This window comes from Schistocerca cancellata, chromosome 11 (assembly GCF_023864275.1).
Source record: "Schistocerca cancellata isolate TAMUIC-IGC-003103 chromosome 11, iqSchCanc2.1, whole genome shotgun sequence".
Classification (NCBI taxonomy): domain Eukaryota; kingdom Metazoa; phylum Arthropoda; class Insecta; order Orthoptera; family Acrididae; genus Schistocerca; species Schistocerca cancellata.
The window spans coordinates 169,453,539-169,475,294 of NC_064636.1; the positions used below are offsets into that span (position 1 = coordinate 169,453,539).

Here is a 21,756-nt window from a genome sequence, read left to right on the forward strand (position 1 = left end):
CTATTACAGTAGTATACAAAAGTATTTTGTAGGAAGCATAACTTACAATTACAAAAACATAAATGTGTAATAGAAAAAACTACCATTGGATATTTGAAAAGTATGTACATTTAATCTATTTCATACAAGTCTACATTTAGTTTAAATAAGATTACCTTCCATCAAAAGAGAAGTAATTCTTTCTACTCAGAACTAAGTTGTAGGTCGAAGCATGTAAGCATTTTGGAATCTGGAGAATAACTCAGTATTTCGTTGCATAACCAAGGCTTCAATCGCAACTGCATGTCAATTTGGCATTGAATCCGCAAGCTTTTGTAATGGGTAAAATGGGATTTCTGACCATGGATCCAATAAGTTACCAGCAAATTGATCATTGTTTGAGTAACTTCTGCCATGAACATGCCAATTCAGTGCATACCAGAGGTGTTCAGTTGGATTTAGATCCAGGTTCTGGGTTAGGCACACCAAAAGTTTCCTTTTTTGGTCTCAAAAGGATTTTTTTTAAATACAAAGAGGTGTGTTTCAAATCATTGACCTGCTGGAATATCCAATTATTTGACATAGTCTTTCTCCTACATGGAATCATATTCTTTTCTAAAATGTGGCGGTCCAGGAAACATACCCACTCCATGACACCCCGACTGTACTTAATGCTGTGTGCTTGATGCTTTTTGTGTCTTTTGAATTTTTGTTATGGTTATACTGCACACCATCAGAAAAAAAACTTTAAGTTTACTTTCGTCACTCCTTAAAAAAAACGTTAGACCGATCTGTGGCATTCCAAGTTTGGTGTTTCCTTCTGAATTCTATCATGTCCTTATTTTTTAAATTCATGTGCGGGGTTTATGTGATTCTTATTTATCATGTAAATCACCTGACACTAAGTGACGTTTTACAGTAGACATGTCAGCTCAGTCCATGATGTTGCTTCAGATAATCCCTAATTTGTTGTGATGTTTCTCTTGGAACAGCAGCTGATTGCTTACAAACCGTTCTGTCCTTCCTCCTTGCTCTTTTTCAAGGATGACTTGACCATGGCTTATTGGCTACTGTTATTTCCTGTTTTTGCCATTGACTGTGTGCACATGTTAGTTGTTATCATTATGCTGTAGTCTCTAGACTGCTACCTCCCAATCTTCAAGATATGCAAAACAACTTGGCTCACATCAAAAAAGTGTCATTTCTGTTTTGGTATATTTCCAATTCTCTACAAGTAAACAATTACTGAGTGAGTGCCTGAGTAACAGTAGTTAATTAATACCATACCATCAAGACAAGTTACATACTTTTGAGGTAAAGGAATATATACTTACATCATTGTTGTAGTGGTTCATGGTGTGGGTTCCTGTAGTCATGTCCTAGTTCATGAACCATGGGCAACGTATGAGTGGCCAAGTAAGTGGTCCCGACAGTCGGGATACCGGTTACTTCGGAATAAGGCTGGGCATCTCGGACATATTCTGAGTCGTGGTCACCTTTGTGCTCATACGGCAAAGACTACCAAATCCACCGGTTAGTCCCTCAGCCGTTAGGGGTAAAACCCAATGGGACTCGGGGCAAGTAAGGCTAGCAACCTGCTTCCCTGGTACTTTAAATATGATGCTGGCAACAATCAGAGCAAAATGCCTCGGACCTTTGGAGGTGACGGAGTCCCACCTCTAACTGACAAATCAGGGACTCCTAAGATACGACTTGGCAAACAAATGGTAATGAGATGGGGAGCTATTAATATCAATGGGGGCTACTCTGGGAAGAAGATAGAGCTGGCAGAGGCCGCAAGTAAGATGGGGCTGGACGTTTTAGCTGTTAGTGACATTCGGGTAAGGGGTGAGAAAGAAGAGGAAGTGGGAGAATACAAGGTCTACCTGTCAGGAGTCAAAGCAGGAATAGCACAATGGGGTGTAGGGCTTTACATCAGGAAAGAAATGGAACCCAGCGTAGTTGCAATAAGGTATGTAAACGAACGACTGATGTGGATAGATTTGACAGTGTCTAGCAAGAAAATTAGGATTGCGTCAGTATATTCGCATTGTGAAGGGACAGATCAAGATAAGATGGATAGTTTTTATGAGGCACTCAGTGATGTAGTTGTTAGAGTAAAGGACAAGGACAGTGTTCTGCTCATGGGTGATTTTAACGCCAGGATTGGAAATCGAACAGAAGGGTATGAAAAGGTTATGGGTAAATTTGGAGAGGATATGGAGGCCAACAGGAACGGGAAACAACTCTTGGATTTCTGTGCCAGTATGGGCTTAGTAATCACAAACTCCTTTTTTAAACATAAGAACATTCACCGGTATACTTGGGAAGGCAGGGGAACCAGATCTGTCATTGACTATATAATAACAGATCAGGAATTCAGGAAGGCTGTGAGGGACACACGTGTATTCAGGGGATTCTTTGATGACACTGATCATTATTTAATCTGCAGTGAAATTGGGATTGTGAGGCCGAAAGTGCAGGAGGTCAGGTCCATATGTAGGAGGATAAGAGTGGAGAAACTTCAGGATAAGGAAATCAGGCACAAGTACATAACAGCGATCTCAGAAAGGTACCAGTTAGTTGAATGTAGTCAATTACAGTCATTGGAAAAGGAATGGACAAGGTACAGGGACACAGTACTAGAAGTGGCCAAAGAATGTCTTGGAACAGTAGTGTGTAAAAGTAGGATGAAGCAAACAGCTTGGTGGAATGATACAGTCAAGGCAGCCTGTAAAAGGAAAAAGAAGGCGTATCAAAAATGGCTACATACCAGAACCCAGGTAGACAGAGAAAGTTATGTTGAAGAAAGAAATAAAGCCAAACAGATAATTGCAGCATCCAAGAAGAAATCGTGGGAAGACTTTGGAAACAGGTTGGAGACTATGGGTCAAACTGCTGGAAAACCATTCTGGAGTGTAATTAGCAGTCTTCGAAAGGGAGGTAAGAAGGAAATGACAAGTATTTTGGACAGGTCAGGAAAACTGCTGGTGAATCCTGTGGATGCCTTGGGCAGATGGAGGGAATATTTTGAAGAGTTGCTCAATGTAGGTGAAAATGCGATCAGTAATGTTTCAGATTTCGGGGTAGAATGGGATAGGAATGATGATGGAAATGGGATCACATTTGAGGAAGTGGAAAAAATGGTCAATAGATTGCAGTGCAATAAAGCGGCTGGGGTGGATGAAATTAAGTCGGAACTCATCAAATACAGTGGAATGTCAGGTCTTAAATGGCTACACAGGATAATTGAAATGGCCTGGGAGTCGGGACAGGTTCCATCAGACTGGAAAAAAGCAGTAATCACACCAATCTTTAAACATGGAAACAGAAAAGATTGTAACAACTACAGAGGTATCTCTTTAATCAGCGTTGTGGGTAAAATCTTCTCAGGTATTGTTGAAAGGAAAGTGCGAGTATTAGTTGAGGACCAATTGGATGAAAATCAGTGTGGGTTTAGGCCTCTTAGAGGTTGTCAGGACCAGATCTTTAGCTTACGGCAAATAATGGAGAAGTTTTATGAGTGGAACAGGGAATTGTATCTATGATTTATAGATCTAGAAAAGGCATATGACTGGGTTCCTAGGAGGAAGTTATTGTCTGTTCTACAAGATTATGAAATAGGAGGCAAACTTTTGCAAGCAATTAAAGGTCTTTACATGGATAGTCAGGCAGCAGTTAGAGTTTACGGTAAATTGAGTTCATGGTTCAGAGTAGTTTCAGGGGTAAGACAAGGCTGCAACTTGTCTCCACTGTTGTTCATATTATTTATGGATCATATGTTGAAAACAATAGACTGGCGGGGTGAGATTAAGATATGTGAACACAAAATAAGCAGTCTTGCATATGCGGATGACTTAGTTGTGATGGCAGATTCGATTGAAAGTTTGCAAAGTAATATTTCAGAGCTAGATCAGAAATGTAAGGACTATGGTATGAAGATTAGCATCTCCAAAACGAAAGTAATGTCAGTGGGAAAGAAATATAAACGGATGGAGTGCCAAATAGGAGGAACAAAGTTAGAACAGGTGGACGGTTTCAAGTACTTAGGATGCATATTCTCACAGGATGGCAACATAGTGAAAGAACTGGAAGCAAGGTGTAGCAAAGCTAATGCAGTGAGCGCTCAGCTACGATCTACTCTCTTGTGCAAGAAGGAAGTCAGTACCAAGACTAAGTTATCTGTGCACCGTTCAATCTTTCGACCAACTTTGTTGTATGGGAGCGAAAGCTGGGTGGATTCAGGCTACCTTATCAACAAGGTTGAGGTTACGGATATGAAAGTAGCTAGGATGATTGCAGGTACTAGTAGATGGGAACAATGGCAGGAGGGTGTCCACAATGAAGAAATCAAAGAAAAACTGAGAATGAACTCTATAGATGTAGCAGTCAGGGCGAACAGGCTTAGATGGTGGGGTCATGTTACACGCATGGGAGAAGCAAGGTTACCCAAGAGACTCATGGATTCAGCAGTAGAGGGTAGGAGGAGTCGGGGTAGACCGAGGAGAAGGTACCTGGATTCGGTTAAGAATGATTTTGAAGTAATAGGTTTAACATCAGAAGAGGCACCAAAGTTAGCACTGAATAGGGGACCATGGAGGAACTGTATAAGGGGGGCTATGCTCCAGACTGAACACTGAAAGGCATAATCAGTCTTAAATGATGATGATGATGATGATGATGATGATGATGATGATGATGATGATGATGATGATCATTGTTGTATGATCTTGCTCGTTCACTAAATATCTGACTACATGCAAGCAGTACTGATAGCATAACTACACAACACCAAAATATTTCTGAGCATTGCTGTAGCCTAGCAAAACATTCATATGGGATTATTTTTTGGGATAATTCATCAAGCCAATCTAAAGTTTTCTGGGCACAAAAATGTGCAATAAAGAGATATGTGGTGTGAACTCAAGAACATCCTGCAGAAGCCTATTTTGGGAACTGGGGGATACTAACGACTGCTTCCAAATACACTCCTGGAAATGGAAAAAAGAACACATTGACACCGGTGTGTCAGACCCACCATACTTGCTCCGGACACTGCGAGAGGGCTGTACAAGCAATGATCACACGCACAGCACAGCGGACACACCAGGAACCGCGGTGTTGGCCGTCGAATGGTGCTAGCTGCGCAGCATTTGTGCACCGCCGCCGTCAGTGTCAGCCAGTTTGCCGTGGCATACGGAGCTCCATCGCAGTCTGGTAGCATGCCGCGACATCGCGGACGTGAACCGTATGTGCAGTTGCCGGACTTTGAGCGAGGGCATATAGTGGGCATGCGGGAGGCCAGATGGACATACTGCCGAATTGCTCAACACGTGGGGCGTGAGGTCTCCACAGTACATCGTGTTGTCGCCAGTGGTCGGCGGAAGGTGCACGTGCCCGTCGACCTGGGACTGGACCGCAGCGACGCACGGATGCACGCCAAGACCATAGGATCCTACGCAGTGCCGTAGGGGACCGCACCGCCACTTCCCAGCAAATTAGGGACACTGTTGCTCCTGGGGTATCGGCGAGGACCATTCGCAACCGTCTCCATGAAGCTGGGCTACGGTCCCGCACACCGTTAGGCCGTCTTCCGCTCACGCCCCAACATCGTGCAGCCCGCCTCCAGTGGTGTCGCGACAGGCGTGAATGGAGGGACGAATGGAGACGTGTCATCTTCAGCGATGAGAGTCGCTTCTGCCTTGGTGCCAATGATGGTCGTATGCGTGTTTGGCGCCGTGCAGGTGAGCGCCACAATCAGGACTCCATACGACCGAGGCACACAGGGCCAACACCCGGCATCATGGTGTGGGGAGTGATCTCCTACACTGGCCGTACACCACTGGTGATCGTCGAGGGGACACTGAATAGTGCACGGTACATCCAAACCGTCATCTAACCCATCATTCTACCATTCCTAGACCGGCAAGGGAACTTGCTGTTCCAACAGGACAATGCACGTCCGCATGTATCCCGTGCCACCCAACGTGCTCTAGAAGGTGTAAGTCAACTACCCTGGCCAGCAAGATCTTCGGATCTGTCCCCCATTGAGCATGTTTGGGACTGGATGAAGTGTCGTCTCACGCGGTCTGCACGTCCAGCACGAACGCTGGTCCAACTGAGGCGCCAGGTGGAAATGGCATGGCAAGCCGTTCCACAGGACTACATCCAGCATCTCTACGATTGTCTCCATGGGAGAATAGCAGCCTGCATTGCTGCGAAAGGTGGATATACACTGTACTAGTGTCGACATTGTGCATGCTCTGTTGCCTGTGTCTATGTGCCTGTGGTTCTGTCAGTGTGATCATGTGACGTATCTGACCCCAGGAATGTGTCAATAAAGTTTCCCCTTCCTGGGACAATGAATTCACGGTGTTCTTATTTCAGTTTCCAGGAGTGTATATTTATTGTTTGATGAAACTTGTCATTAAAAATGTACCACTTTTTCAAACCAACAGCTCAATTCATGGAATCAGTACTAGAAATAAGTATAATCTTCACAAGGATTTAACGTCACTTACTCTTGTACAAAAAAGAATGCATTATTCAGGAACACATTTTCCCTTATAAATAAAAAGACATTTTGTTAAATTTTAAATTCAGTGGTTTAATGCAATCTTAGTAAATGAGTGTTTCTAAAATTATTCTTTCATGTAGTGTTCATTAAAAAAACAAAATGATGATCATTCCACTTGGGACCTGTGGAAGGTACATTAGCTTATTTGTTTCTGTTGTAAATATTTGTCATGTATTATTGTTTTTCTGATATGTTCTACATCCTGGAGGACCTCCTCACTATAGATCAATTGGAATGAAAGTAAATCTAATCTAATCCAAATACTGTCATCTGCATATTTGTATAGACTCTTTGACTTCCTTACTGTAATTTGTTTGCAGTACATATACCATCACTATGCTTTATTGAGAAGGTATTACAGATGTGGAACAAATTGTTTTTGTCCTCCACAATTACAGGGCAGCTAAGGTTTAACGTTTCTTTACACTACTCCTTCATACATTCACTTTTTTCTTTCCACTCACCTATTGTCCAATTTCAACCTTGTAGATTTAGATCTATTTTGTTGTGGAGAATTTATCATTTAAATATTTAAATTCTGTTTCTGTATTTAGTTTGTTTTCAAAATTCTTGCTTATTTATACCATTTGCAAGGTCTATGTGCACTTCCATGAGTGAATGAGTTCTTCTTTTTTTTAATTTCTTTTTTTAGGTTTACTACTGCTGCATAGTTTTTCTTCTCAGCATGCTAAGACTCATTAGTCTTCTTTTCCAAATTTTGTCTGCAGTTTCTTCCTACATGTTTTTCTATTCTTATGTATTGTTTCTTAATTTAAATGTTTGTGCTGTTGTCCTATTTCCCAATAGCTTTCGTTTTTGGGAATTTTCACTATCTTTTAATGGTTCTAAAATTAGTGTTTGTGATACAAATGCGTATTCTTACCAAATGAGTGCCTTGCAAGTCAGAGGTTCTCCAGTTTTGGAGAATGAATTTTTACTATAAACATCTTTTGTTAAGTGAAATGTGAAATCCATCTTTCATAGTCTTGATCTTGTGGCTTCTTTTTCCCCACCATTTGGCTATGTGACTTCTCATTGGTCCTTCAGTTTGTCTTCCCGTGATACCCCCATACTTCATTTTTGGTTTGGATGTAGCAGCTCTGTTTAACAGAGGAGACATGTAGTCATGCTTTTCCAACTGTTTTTCTTTCTCTCTGTTTTTGTGCTTCTTCTGCGCTCAATATTGCTAAATTATCTACAAAAGTCAAACAGTTGATATTGACATTATGCATTTTCTAACCAAGTAGTATTCAACTTCTGATATTAGATTCTGACAGCTGCTCCAGCTATTCAAAGATTACTTTTCTAGTATTGTCTGAAAGAAGAATGCAGTTCGTCCATTTCCATGGCTATCATCTTTTCTTATCTCAAATGAGGCTGAAGTTCTTTCAACAGAGCTTACAGAGCTTCTGTAATTCAGGTTCCTTAAGAATTTGGAATAAAAGCAGTCTTGCGTTTTAGTCATAAGCCTTTCAAAATTTTACAGATGTAATCCTATAGTATTTTGCTCTTTAGTCCCTTCTTATCAATTTGGCCTTCACTAGACCTACCTTTTGTAAGCCATCCCTAATATCTCTAGTAATATATAATGTTCGCAATTGTTTTGTCCTTGGACTTTCATGGAATTTCTTTGAATCCTATGAGTATATGATTATCACTTACTCTAGGCCAGGAATCTTACTTTTATTATTCAGTGGTAACGGTAAATACCAACAGGTATCTTTTTGGAATTGTGCTTTGTTTTTGGCACATGAGCTATCTGATATTCTCAGATCATATTATTGTTGATCTTGTGCCTTTTTAGTGCTGTGTGTGTAAGGGGGGGAGGGGAGGATGTGGGGGTTGTTCACTGCCAACAATTTTTGTAAATGTCTTTTTCTTACCATTTTTCATTTTTTCTTACATCCATAGCCAGGCATAAATTTATAAATGAAAACATTTTCTCCCTGGACTGTTACGGAGTGTATTTACTAAAAATTGTTAATTTGCCAGTTGTACCATTCTCAAATGATAGCTCACTGTGATGTCTGAATGCTTTATAATTCCTTTCGAGACAACACTTTACTTGTGTTAACCATGTTTACAAATTCTATACTCATTACAAGTCTTTGTAATCTGTATGCCTACACAATGGTAGTACTTCATGTAATAATTGTCAGTCATGTCATACTGCACATCTTAATTTCCACTCCCAATGCACCAGGTGTGACACTCAATAACTTCAAATTACTTCATAGTAAGCTGTCACTTGAGAATGGCATAACAGTTATGAGTAAATACAGTTAACAGCAGTTCAGGCAGAAAACGTTTTAATCTCCAGTCTGCATCAGTTTGAGAATAAAAATCTAATAAAATTTTTATGGTTTTCTCAGGCACTTCATCAGATGCTTCTCAACATTGTTCTCAGGACTGTTTTACCTTGCCTGCATTGCTCTTGTTGCCCTGATTTATTGGTGCATGTGCATTAATTACTGTGTACCTCTCATTTATGCACTGAATTATTGTAGGGAGAGTGTCTTTCTGAATGTAATGAAAACTTTGGTACCAACTGGAATATAGATTTGCCATTTATGAATGCAGAAGACTACTTTTGAAGTAGTTTGCGAATTTCTTCCCTGAGCTGTGAAGAATCTATAGTTCTCTGAATGTGGTATTTCTTCATCTGTGAATCTGCTCTTTTGTGATGCCAATTTTGTTGTCAGTTTACAATGTCTGACAGTATTTTGAGTTTTCCAATATTTATTAATGTTTGTATATTGAATGTTCTAAGCCTTGACTTAATTTTGGATGCGAATTTTACAGTTGGGTTTAGAGGACGCTCCTCGCCTCTGCAAATTAGTTTGGGCTCCTGGTGCATAAAGGCCCAAATGCGTCACTAGTGATGGGTTCATCTGTCAGTGAGTGGTATTTTTATAATAAGAAAAGTCAGAGAAAATTTTATATGATGCATAAGTGCATGACAGATGAAAGATGTTTTTGGTCACTTTTCTTTGTGTCTAGTAGGAAGCGTGGGTACAACCAAATCAATGGCTTGTATAGTTATTTACAGTACTGAAGACAAAGTGTGGATTCTTACTAACATTCTGCTTCAGTAACTGCAACAGTTTATCATGTTCTATTTAATGATATTTTCAAGCCTCACATACAGTATTTTATCGACCAATTAGATGTTGGTGGGTGTTAATAGAATTTTATTTACTGTGTCATCAGTTGTAAATCACTGACCATTTCTTGAAATATTTCAGATGGCAACCTCAACAAGATATGCCTGCAATAGTGGAAGGTAAGTTTTCATAATTCACTGCAGAACTTTTTGAGAAATATAAATTTTTATTTACTAAATGATAAAGTACTTCAGATATAAAATGCACTTAGTTAATTATTCAGTATTATCAATAAGAAACAACATTACAAGGCATTATGGTCAGTAATGCTATTCTCTACAATAGCCATTATGTGACTGTTCCTAAATAAATAGTGAACTTCTAATATCCATACAGGAAAATAAAAGTTTAGGTGGAATGTCAGCATCTGTATTGTGCTTAATGCAGAATGTCACATGAAAATCATTGAAATTCAACAGGTCCATTTTGATGGGCACAAGCTAATGTCATACTGCAGTAGAACAGTTAAGAAGAAAGGGTGGGCGGCTATATATCCAAAACTTGGAACCAATTCCCAGGATTTCAAATTAATGAATATAGTGTTGAACAGCTCTTTCAATGCAGTACCACAGTAGTGCTCAGGAAACACACAAGCTTATAGTGGTGACAGTTTACAGGCCACCATCATAAAGAATCTTAAGTAGCTGGTGCCAGTTTCAGTAAGGTTGGGAAGGCTTAACAAGAGAATCTTCATTGATTGTAGAGCCAATATTATGTTTCTGTCACGTAGTCCTAACTGAGGGCACCTGGAAACCATGATGTCTGCTTTTAAAAATCTGCGACAGAAAAATTGTCTAAAAGTACTTAGTGCAAGAGCAATTGCCTATTTATTTTGAGACCCAGTGATGATCAGCATAGCATTAGCAAAACGAAAGCCCAGTGTTTCACTTGACCATGCTAATCGAATTTATACTAACCCATAGGGCTCACAACTCTTTGTGCTCAGCTACCACAGCACCTCAGCCTTTGCAGCATGCAGCACGTCTTTCCTTACTGTGTGCGTGTCTGTCATCCTCCTATTCTTTCTCCCCTTCCTTGAGGACCATGTTTTTGATAGTTTTGGGAATGCATTCTGAAGTTTCGATAGGCTGGTATTGGAACAGTTCATCATCTGTTTTTTTTTCTATCTTTGTTCTCTATCTCCTCCTCTTCCTCTGCTTTGGCATTTACTGTGTGTTGCTGAAGGCTGGCCGATGCATTAGACACATAACAGGTGACTATGTAACACACAGTTCTGAGCCCCAGGTCAACAGATAGGGTTCACACACACCGTCTGGTACAGGGCAAGCCCAGAGAGGGGTGACTGCCTGAGTTGTTACCTTCCCAAATGCTAATTGGGCCCTCTGTCAGGAGTTCTGGAGGTGTGACCCAAGATCTGAATAATCACTTATGGTGGGCGAGGATCCCCAGTAGCAAGGATCATGCCATTGGAAATGTTGGAAATCTTGTGGTCTTCTTTTTTTTTATTTTTTTTTAATTTTTTTTAATGACCCAATCACCATCCTAGTCTATGTCTACTAAACATAAATGGAACAAGGCTAAATATTTTATGACTTTCCCAGCCACACCTTAGTTCCTCATCACATCACATACTGGAGATGGTCAGTCCTTTGCTACATTTAATGAGTGCATTATTCAGAAAGGTGTTGTTACAGTTGCAGACCCAGTGAAATCCTGATATCATTTGTGTAATGCGCACTTTGCTTCTGAAGACCAATTGTGATCTTCAAGCCCAACAACTGCTTGTAGCATCACTCCTCCATAGCCACCCTGTTCATGTTGAGGACCATTGTACACTTGAGTTCTGCACATGGTGCTCCTTACATTCGACTGCTTAATGGTCTCACTGAGGGAGAAATACACATTCATCTCTCTGATAAGGGCTTCACTACAGTCCATTGGATATTGAAAAACGTTCCTTCACTACAGTTCATTGGGTATTGAAAAACGTTGCTTCACTGCAGTCCTTTGGGTATTGAAAAACGTTGATGCAAACTTAGTGCCAACACGCTTTCTATTTCTATCATTTGCTTGTGCACTGTTTCCCTCAAAGATTAAGGCAGGCCATGAATTCATCACAGTCCAACTGTAGGTTCCAAATCACATGAGGTCCTACCAGTGTCAACACTGTAACAACACTCATGTGTCCTATCAAAACATTGTCAAATGCGTAACTTGTGGCAGAGATGTTCAACAGGACAGTTGCCTGCCTCCTCCTCCCTACTGTATCTATTGTACTCCCATGAATGTCCCATGTATCTTGATGAGCGAGCCATCCAGGAGATTTGGATGAAGGGAAAAGTACTCCATCTTGTCGCTCACAAATTGTTGGCTAGTCAAAAGCCCTGAATTTTACCATCCGGCATTTACAGTACCATTCTTGCTGTGCCTTACTTCACAAAGGACATGCCCACGCAGACTTGCAACATCCAGTTCAGTGCTGCAGTAGTGAAATTGCCCAGTATATCAGTATCATCCTCATCTCCCACAGTTGTGCAACAGGAAACCAAATCTTTGCTCTGGCAGTGAAATGACCTGCTACGCGAAGACTTTCTACGTCCCTCCAACCAACAAACATAAGTGTTGTCGTCAGCCAACTGCAAAGCTCTTAAGAAATGAAACAAAAGTAAATGATCTCCTCTTTCCCTGACTAGTAGATGCTCTTCAGTGGTGTTGCCACATGATAACCTCACCTGGCTGACCCATTTTGCCAATGTGCACTGCTTGCCTTTTTTTTCTTTTTTTGCCTTGGAATCCACAGGTTTACCCAGGGAGAATGCCAGTGCCTCTGTAGATCTCATGGAACAGGGTTACAGGGTTCTCCAGCCTCAGCCCCCTGTAGCAGTGAGTCTTGGAAGACAGGCACTAGGCATCCACCAAGATGACAAACCTTAATTTGTTTCCTCCTCCCTCCTCCCCAAACCCTGTTATGACACTTCTCCAATGGAACATTCATGGTGTTACATCCAACAAGGATGAATTACAGCTGCTCTTGGTATCGCAGTGCCTGCTTGTTTACTGCCTCCAAGGGAAAAAAAATGACCTTGTAACAGCTTCAACGGCTCATGTTTCCATCTGGTCCACCTAAACCTTCTCCCAGAGTACAGCATTCCATATCATGGGGGGAGCCATGCTGGTCATCTATCTCATTGGACACTTGGGTGCAAGCTGTTACAATATGCATTTTCCTTCCTCATTTTGTGTTTTCTCTTTGTAACGTCTACATCCCTCCGTCATTTGCTGCCACCTGGGCAGCCTTATTTGACCTCATTGGTTAGCTCCCTCATCCTTTTTTGCTGCTTGGCCACTTTAATGCCCACCATCCACTTTGAAGCTCTTCGAGAACTTGTCAAAGAGGTTCCCTCGTAGCTGACCTTCTCATCTTTATTAACACTGGAGCACCCAGATTCATTTTAGACTCAATGCACATTTGTTACTATTTGAACCTCTTGTTCTGCAATGCCCACCTTGCCCAGCGTCTCAAATGGCCTGTTCCCTCCGACACGTACTCAAGTGACCATTTCCTGTGTGCTATCCATTCGCTGACTTCTACCCCACCTGAGTACATACATATTTGGCAGCTTTCTAAGGGCAACTGGAGGCCTCATTCCTCCCTGGCGACCTTCAACAGACATCAGTTCCACAGTTGTGATGACCAGCTAAAGTATCTTCCAAATGTTATCCTTACTGATGCAGAATGTTACATACCATGCACTTCATGTTTGCTGTAGCATGTTGCAGTCCCTGGTAGACTGAGATGTGCAACAATGCAATTTGCTTATGGAGGTGTGCTGTTCACATTTTTAACCATCATCCTACAATGATACAATGTATATGTTGTGAACAGTCGTGTGTGCAATGTTGTTGCATTATTTGGGATACCAAAAAAAGCAAGATGGATTTAATTTATTAGTTCTTTTAAAAGTTTCACTCCCTCATCCATTGTGTGGAGCAGTACTCTTCAGTTCTCTGGTACTAAGCTTGATTCCTCAGTTTCTGGTATGATCGTAATGTCACTGTGGACCCTACTGCTATCTCCAACACCTTGGGCCAATATTTTGCAGACATTTCAAGCTCCACTCACTATCACCTTGCCTTCCTCCCTTGGAAACAAGTGGAGGCGGCAGGCAGCATGGATGATATCCTCAGAATCATGAATATTACAATGTCGCTGTTACCATCAGGGAGCTAGAGCATGTTCTCATTTCATCCAAATCATCTGCCCTATAGCCAAATGATGTTACATTCAAATGTTGCAGGATTCTCTTGTGGGTAAGCACCTTCTCCTTTGTAAGTACAATCATATTTGGGCAGGTGGCATGTTTCATAGATGCTGGCATGAAGCCACTGTTATACTCGTAGCTAAGCCCAGTAGGGACAAATACCTTCCTTCTAGCTACTGCCCCATTTCTCTTACCAGCTGTGTTTGCAGAGTGATTAAATGTGTGATTCATAGGTGGCTGGTTTAGTGCCTTTAGTCTCACAAACTACTAAGGACTGCACAATGTGGATTTCGAGCACACTGTTCTGCATTTGAATGTCATGTCACTTTGTCAACCATATCATGAATTTTTCCTGTGAAAATGCTAGACTGACCATGTTATCTGATTTCAGGAAAGCGTGATACACCTGCTGGGGGTCTGGTATCCCCTGTATTCTATACGTCTGGGGCTACAAGTCCATCTACCCCATTTACTATGGAAGTTTTGAAAGACAAAGTTTTCTCAAAGTATAAGTAGGTTCAGCCTTGCGAGACACCTTTATCCAGGAAAATGGGGTGCCTGAAGGCTCCGTCCTGATTGTAGTCCTCTTTGCTATCACTGTTTATCCTATTAGGGACTGTCTCCCACCAGGCATTTCTATCTCCCTTTTCGTCAATGATTTTACAATCTGTTGCAATTCCATAAACTTGTCTCCTTGAGTGGCACTCCAAAACCGTCTCTATTGTCTTTACCTGTGGATTATGTACAGTGGATTTCACTTTTACACTGACAAATCCTTTTGTATAAATATTTGGCAGTGCAATGAGTTTGTTACATTATCTTTACACATTGTGCCTGTTGCTATTATGTTCATTGAAACAATGAAATTCTTGGGGCTCATGCTTGATAGGAACCTTCCTTGGTCCTCTGATGTGTCTTACCTGCCTGTACATTGTGCCCAGTTTCTCAGTGTCCTATGTGTCCTAAGCAGTACTTCCTGGGCAACAGATCAGACCACCACCCTCTGTTTGTTGTGATCCCTTACCCATTCAAGACTTTACTGTGGGTGTTTCGTTTATTCCTCTGCACCTCTGTTCATTATATGCTGTCTAACACTATCCACCATCATGGAATATTGGCGTGATGTCCCCCTCCGTGGCTAGGGATGCCATTTCTCCATCATGCCCATCGACTTGTCCTATTTCCTCTTTTTTGATGACTCCCTTGCCTGGCAGTATGGGACATGCCCTTTTCCTCTGTTACCTTCTGGAGTTCACATTTGGCTGCTACATCGCCAGCTTAATTTCATGGTACCTGCTACTTTGCTCATGGGTGTCAACCCTTCACCACCTTGGCTTTATGTGGCAGCCCATGTTCATCTTGGATTTCATTTTCTTCAATTTTATAAGCAGGACCCACTGTAGGAAACAATGCATAAATAGTATGGACTAATTGTCATCAAGGTACAAATTTCGTCGCAAAATTACACTCTACACAAACTATACTGGCTGGCAGTATATCCACTGGTTTATTACTCAAAAATTTTATCAGTATTGTGTGCCATCACTTGTCCCTTCAAGAAACCTAGTAGTCATGCTATTGAATATTTATGACTGATGTCCACAGTGTCTTTTGTTTTTTATCCCTGATTTAAACATATTCGTATGTACCTGAGATTCTTTTTCAAATTGTTTTAAGTATACATATCAGTCGTCAATGTCGCAAAAGCCAGGAGGTATTGCCACAACTTCCCCATTCCATAGATAGAATTTATTATTCATTCAGTGATGTTAGCTGTGCTTATGTGTGTTTCCAGACCACTCAGTTCTGTACATCACTATCCCCTGCTCATGTATTGAAGGGAAGTAGTTCGCTTTTAATTTAGACCAACTTTCTTTTAGGATTAGTGTGAATGTCATTACATCGCAACTTCAAATGATGCAGAGACTTGCATACTGCTTGTTTTTATGCAATTCTCAGGAAAAATATCAGGCAGAAATATCGTCAGAGGTGTGAATTGAAGTTTTGGTAGCATCAAAAATTGTACAGCACCTCTTTCCTATTAGTAAAGTGACAACACAGTTCTTCATGTGGCCTCAAATCACCAAGAGCTCTATACCCCCGACAACATCAAAATTGACAGTTCCACGTTTCTTGGATTTCCACATTGTCTCGGGTAATGTATCCTAAATAAACACACTATAACGTCACGTGATTTTAAGTTTTCTAATGAGTTTAAGCAGATCTATGTTTGTAATCCCTCTCTCCTGTGCCATTGCTATGGGCCTAATTTTAATGTACAACCCAAGCGCTTTCCTGTATTTCAGATATAGGCTTTTTCTGATAGCAAAGGCCTCCACAATCATATTATGCCTTTTAGCTGCTTCTAATTGCTTTTTGCTTTTTTGAGCATTCTGTACTGCCTGAAATATGATAGTAACTCCCCTAGCTAATGAAAACAGTGGCTGACTGCCCAGCAAACAGAGGTACTAGAAACAGAATTATTCCACCAGATGTCTTTGTTATTGTTAGTACCCTGAGCACTTTACCACATAGTTTTCTTCCTTCTTTCTGCCTCAAGGCACCTTTTCCCACTGTCACCACTGATTTGATGCAATTTTTTAAACATAGGTTTTTCTTCTTTGGTGTGTGCTGAGCTGCATTCATTATTGCTTGAAGGTTAGTCCAGTACCCAATATTAGTTTGGGTACACATTGCGTTATCTACCACAAATGCAGAAATAGGTTGTCCTACATGAATTTCCTTTCTTTGACATCCCTGTGCAGCTGTATTAATGAATATTTTGTGTGCAGTATGGTGATATAAATTGTAGACTGGCAGTGGCAAGGAGAGCGTTTTTGAAGAAGGGAAATTTGTTAACATCTGGTATAGATTTAAGTGTCAGGAAGTCGTTTCTGAAAGTATTTGTATGGAGTACAGCCATGTATGGAAGTGAAACATGGACAATAAATAGTTTGGACAAGAAGAGAATAGAAGCTTTCGAAATGTGGTGCTACAGAAGAATGCTGAAGATTAGATGAGTAGTTCACATAACTAATGAGGAGGTATTGAATAGAATAGGGGAGAAGAGGAGTTTGTGGCACAACCTGACAAGAAGGCATCAAGGGATCACAAATTTAGCATTGGAGGGCAGCGTGGAGGGTAAAAATCGTAGAGGGAGACCAAGAGATGAATACACTAAGCAGATTCAGAAGGATGTAGGTTGCAGTAAGTACTGGGAGATGAAGAGGCTTGCACAGGATAGAGTAGCATGGAGAGCTGCATCAAACCAGTCTCAGGACTGAAGACCACAACTACAACAACATGGTGATCTTTATTTGTAATGCAGATGATGAGCTCTTTGCATACACTGTCCAATACATTAAAGCCCTTATCACCATAAGCTATGTGCTATTTTAATTTTGTTCCAGATCCACAGAAATTTTATCCAGGGATACAATGTTCTAATGGCAGATTCTTCAGAATACCACCTCCAACGTTGCTGATGTGTTTCCTAGCTCTCATGACACAGTAATGCATGGTTTGAGATTTGCATTTCATATTACATTGGAAATTGCGAATTTTCACGCAATTGTTGAGCTTTGATGAGAAACTGATCCATTTCACCAATGCCCTATTCCCTCAATGTCTCATGACCTGCTCTATGAGGAACATACTCAGTTCAGAGACTTTCTGTAATTCCTTTGTGTTCCATATCAAATTGCCTCCATATTCGGATTTTGATTGTCTAGCTCAACCATTTGACAAAACTAGTTTTGAAATGGGACAATGTTGAATAGTGATTTATCCCGTATCATTCCATTTCTGCTTTGAAATGCCTCTTCTAAAATTCACTTCCTTGACCAGCCTCAAGGTTGTTGGGCAATCAGTTTGTTCCAGTCTGCAACAATTGTTCAAAAACCTTTGAAACCTCATTCTCTGTCTTCACCTTCAAAGGTAAGGCCCAAGTGAATTTGGAATGAGTATCTCACCATTAGAATGTCTATGAAACCATTATTGGATTGTAATTAGTCTTGCATATCTAAGAAATCAGCCTGTCATTCCATGTATTATCACATCTGCACAGAAATATTCTGCATGCAGGTCTGTAAAGCTCATGAACAACGCTCTCCATAATTATTCGATGATGCATTGTTTTTGAAGCTCAGATATGATTGATAATATTTTGTTTATGTGACTGGCTGAAGCCATAAGCAGTTGTAATTCATCTATGATTTCATTCAGTTATCATAATATATATACTTTAGAGGTAGATTGTTCAGTCTTTTATGTGGAACTTCAACCCTTTTATCTGTGCTATGTGGTGCTGCTAATGCTGGTTAATTACAATCTTGTATTTATCACTCCAAGACTTTTTTGTACTTTTGAGGTCTTAAGTTCATTGGTCATTCATAATATTTGACCATATGTTTTTATATTTTCAGTGTATATTTTTGACGTTCGACATTTTCGAGAACATTAACTGTAATAGAGCAGGCAGTCTTTCACATTTCTTGCTCCCAATTGTTATTGGATTCTCAGTTAAACATATTGAGTGCTTACCTAACAAATATGGTTTTGTCATGATGACCCCATATGTTCTGTCTTAACTCAGCAATACCCTTTACTCCTCCTCCTCCTCCTCCTCCTCCTCCTCCTCCTCCTCCTCCTCATTCTCCTTCATTTCTGCTCCTATTATTAGTGCATGACAGCTCTTTCAGCCTGTCAGTTACCAGCTTAAATTTTTCCAAGAGATGTTGGTCTCGATACAATTGCTCTAACTTTAGCAAAAGTAACTTCCGTCAAATTGCCTTCCACACCTCAATAACATTACACATTTTTGGCAACATGCTGCTGTATACTAAGCCATTTTTGAGACAGTTTACAACTTAGATGTGACTTGAGACTACTGGTGGTGATGGGAGTGAAGTGGCTTAGCTATCACAGTGATGTTCCACACATATGTTAATTTTACATTGACTTCTTAAATTATCTCATTGACACACAGTTCGCATTGCTGCATTCAAGAATTCAACACCTCAACATTAATAAATGCGCATGTTTTGCATCCTCTGAATATGTAACACATGTGCAAATTTTTATGTAGTGTTCAATATACTGATACAGTTAACTTTTGGTACATTGCATTTTTGAAGAATCTTGTTGAAGTTTCATTTCTATTGACCCTCATTCAATTTGCTAGTTTTATCATTAACCAGTAAGCCATATAAGCCATACTGTTAGTTGCTTCAGCAATCCTCACATCTACCAAATTCATTGAGCAACTTGTCAGTTCCTACATGTGCTTGGTAAATATGCTTTAAATTCAGATTGTCCTGTTTGAAAGTGATAATAAGGTTTCTGATGTCCTAGGTCATATGCTGTGGGATCCTGAATCTCACTGAAATAAAATATATTGACTTGCATATGGTGAGCAAAGCTGAAATATTTGCTGATATTCTGATTTTCCACTGAGATGGTAAATATGAATATGCTGTTTGGCTTTACTTTTTTAAATGTTATAATATCACTGCTTTTGATGACTTTTTGGTATGTTACTCCTTTAATTCCACGCAAACTCTCTTGCAGTAGCTGATATTCTGACTGACAAAATTTTCAAAAGAAGGTACACATGTACGAAGTGGACTCTCTCAGTATATCTCAACAGTGTGAAAACTGGACTATTTTCCCTCAGCACGAAGCCAAAATAACCAAAGCGCCTGTAATAACTCATTCATCTTGTTCTTCTGGTTTCCACCATCATTGCAGGAGCAGTCACTTACAAGACAGTTGTGGTGAGACTTTTGCTCTCTTGGTTATGGTGGTAACTGTTCATTTACATTGAAGTTGAGGGTGTTTTATTAACTGTTACATATAGCTGGGTATATAAACAAGCTTAAGAAGATCATAATTCATTGCCCACATCTGGTAATGTTGAATCATATACTTCCACTTCCATCAACGCACAGAACGCTTCAAGGTGTTGAACTACAGTGGTTTCCAGTGGGTGGAGAGTTCAGTGAGCTATCAACAGTAGATTACTGCACAGTGTGTCATAATTTCAGTGGATATGTGGGTGCCACATTTGCCAACACTTTAGCTCATTCTGTATTGCATTTCATTAAACTCTTCAAAAGTCTGTCATGTAGATCAGAACTCTCTCCATTGTTAAATATTTTAACTGTACCAGCTAAGTCCCCTACAGAGAAGATATGGTCACCTGGTAACATTGTGGGAGAGCAAACTTTTCTGTGGAACAAGGCTGAAATCTGCATTGACACTTTGCATGGTCAATGTCTTTCATCCAAGGATAATATTATCCTTTCATCACTAAATTAATGGTGTTCAAATAGTGCCATGTAATAGAACTCCCTATTCGATATTACACTTACGTGCTTACACCCACTGGTATTCAATTAATAGATTTGTTTGAACACGATTATGTTGACACCAGATTCCTGCTGCTGCAGTGATTTCACCTTTCCTGCAAGGAAAGGGAAAGCACACAGTGTTAATTAAGTTTATTTCCTTTTTTCCTCTGTTGATGAGCATCATCATTAATACTGGAACTGCCTCCCAGCAGGGATCATTGATATATGGCTTGACATCTTTACCAGTTGATGTTTTTTCACAAGTGAGTGAACTATTCATCAGTTGCTGTAAATATATTTTCATAACATCTACTATTATAATTGCAATTTTAACAGTAATAACATTATTTAGCTTATAACCCCATATTTTGTGCACATTTGAGTATTTATTGGGTACATTTCTACACTTTACTCACTGTTTAGTGCATAGAAACAATGTTTGCATTGTGCTACACATTATTTTTTTTTCTTTTGTGTTCCAAGAGCCATTTGTAGTAGTTATGTTCTCCAGTCAAGTGGTAAGTCTCATAGCAACAGCAGTAGCACATCAGAGTACTATGAGCTGACATGTTTTCATAATAAGCAATATACTTTAAATTTTGTCAATGTTCCTTACCTTCAACTCCTATATTTTGTGTGTGTCTGTATTTACCATGCCAACTCTGGTATGGACAGAAATAATAATTGCTGTGTTCAGATGTGAACCAAGTTGGTGATTCTTCACTTGTGGCTCCAGGTAGTCTTTTCCACCAATTTGTCCCCTGCTGCAGACACCTTGGGTACTGTCGGCACTGAGATTGATCCCTCACTTGTTGTTGATTGGAAAGTTATTCCAGTTTGTGAGTGGCAGTGAACAACTTTCTGAGGGGCCAGTTGGAGAACCTGACCATTCGGTTGAGGAACAGGTTTTTGGGTGCTGTCTAGGGCTGACAAAGTCCATGAGCCAGATGAAGTCACTTGCCATGTTCCAGAGGAACTGTCCCTGCATGCAAGACTGGGCATTCACAGAGGGTAGTTGTACTGGTAATTGGGAGCTCCAATGTTACTTGTGTAATAATACCCCTTAGACATATGACAGCATAGGACAGGAAAGAATCCAATGCGCATTCTGTGTGGTTACTGGGAGGGGTCTTCACAGATGAGGAATGGGCGCCTCTGGATGCCATGAAGAGCATGGTGTAGCCAGCTGCAGGTGGTGGCTCACATAGGTGCTAACAATATGTGCCACATTGAATCAGAAGAGATTCTCTCTGGTTTCAGGTGACTGCCAGAAATAGTAGAGTGTCCCACTCTTTCTTGCAGAGATGAAGGTGGATCTCACCATATGCAGCATCATGGGCAGAACTGACAATGGTCCTTCAGTACTGAGTGGAGTGAAGGTCTGAATTAGAGTCCCAGACAGTTTTGCAGCTCTGTAGAATGCAGATTCCTTGATTAGCACCAAAGGTGGTGGGTTTATGGGT

The 21,756-nt window shown here is 40.4% G+C and overlaps 1 protein-coding gene across 4 annotated transcripts in view; it reads left to right on the forward strand.

The window, feature by feature from the left end:
* LOC126108904 (zinc finger protein 708-like) overlaps positions 1 to 21,756 on the forward strand; it is a 163,448-nt gene that overhangs the window by 73,184 nt on the left and 68,508 nt on the right. For all 4 annotated transcript variants that reach the window (XM_049914271.1, XM_049914273.1, XM_049914272.1 and 1 more), the window contains exon 4: positions 9,802 to 9,839. In XM_049914271.1, coding sequence (XP_049770228.1) covers positions 9,802 to 9,839 — 38 coding nt within the window. The remainder of the gene's footprint in view (positions 1 to 9,801; positions 9,840 to 21,756) is intronic.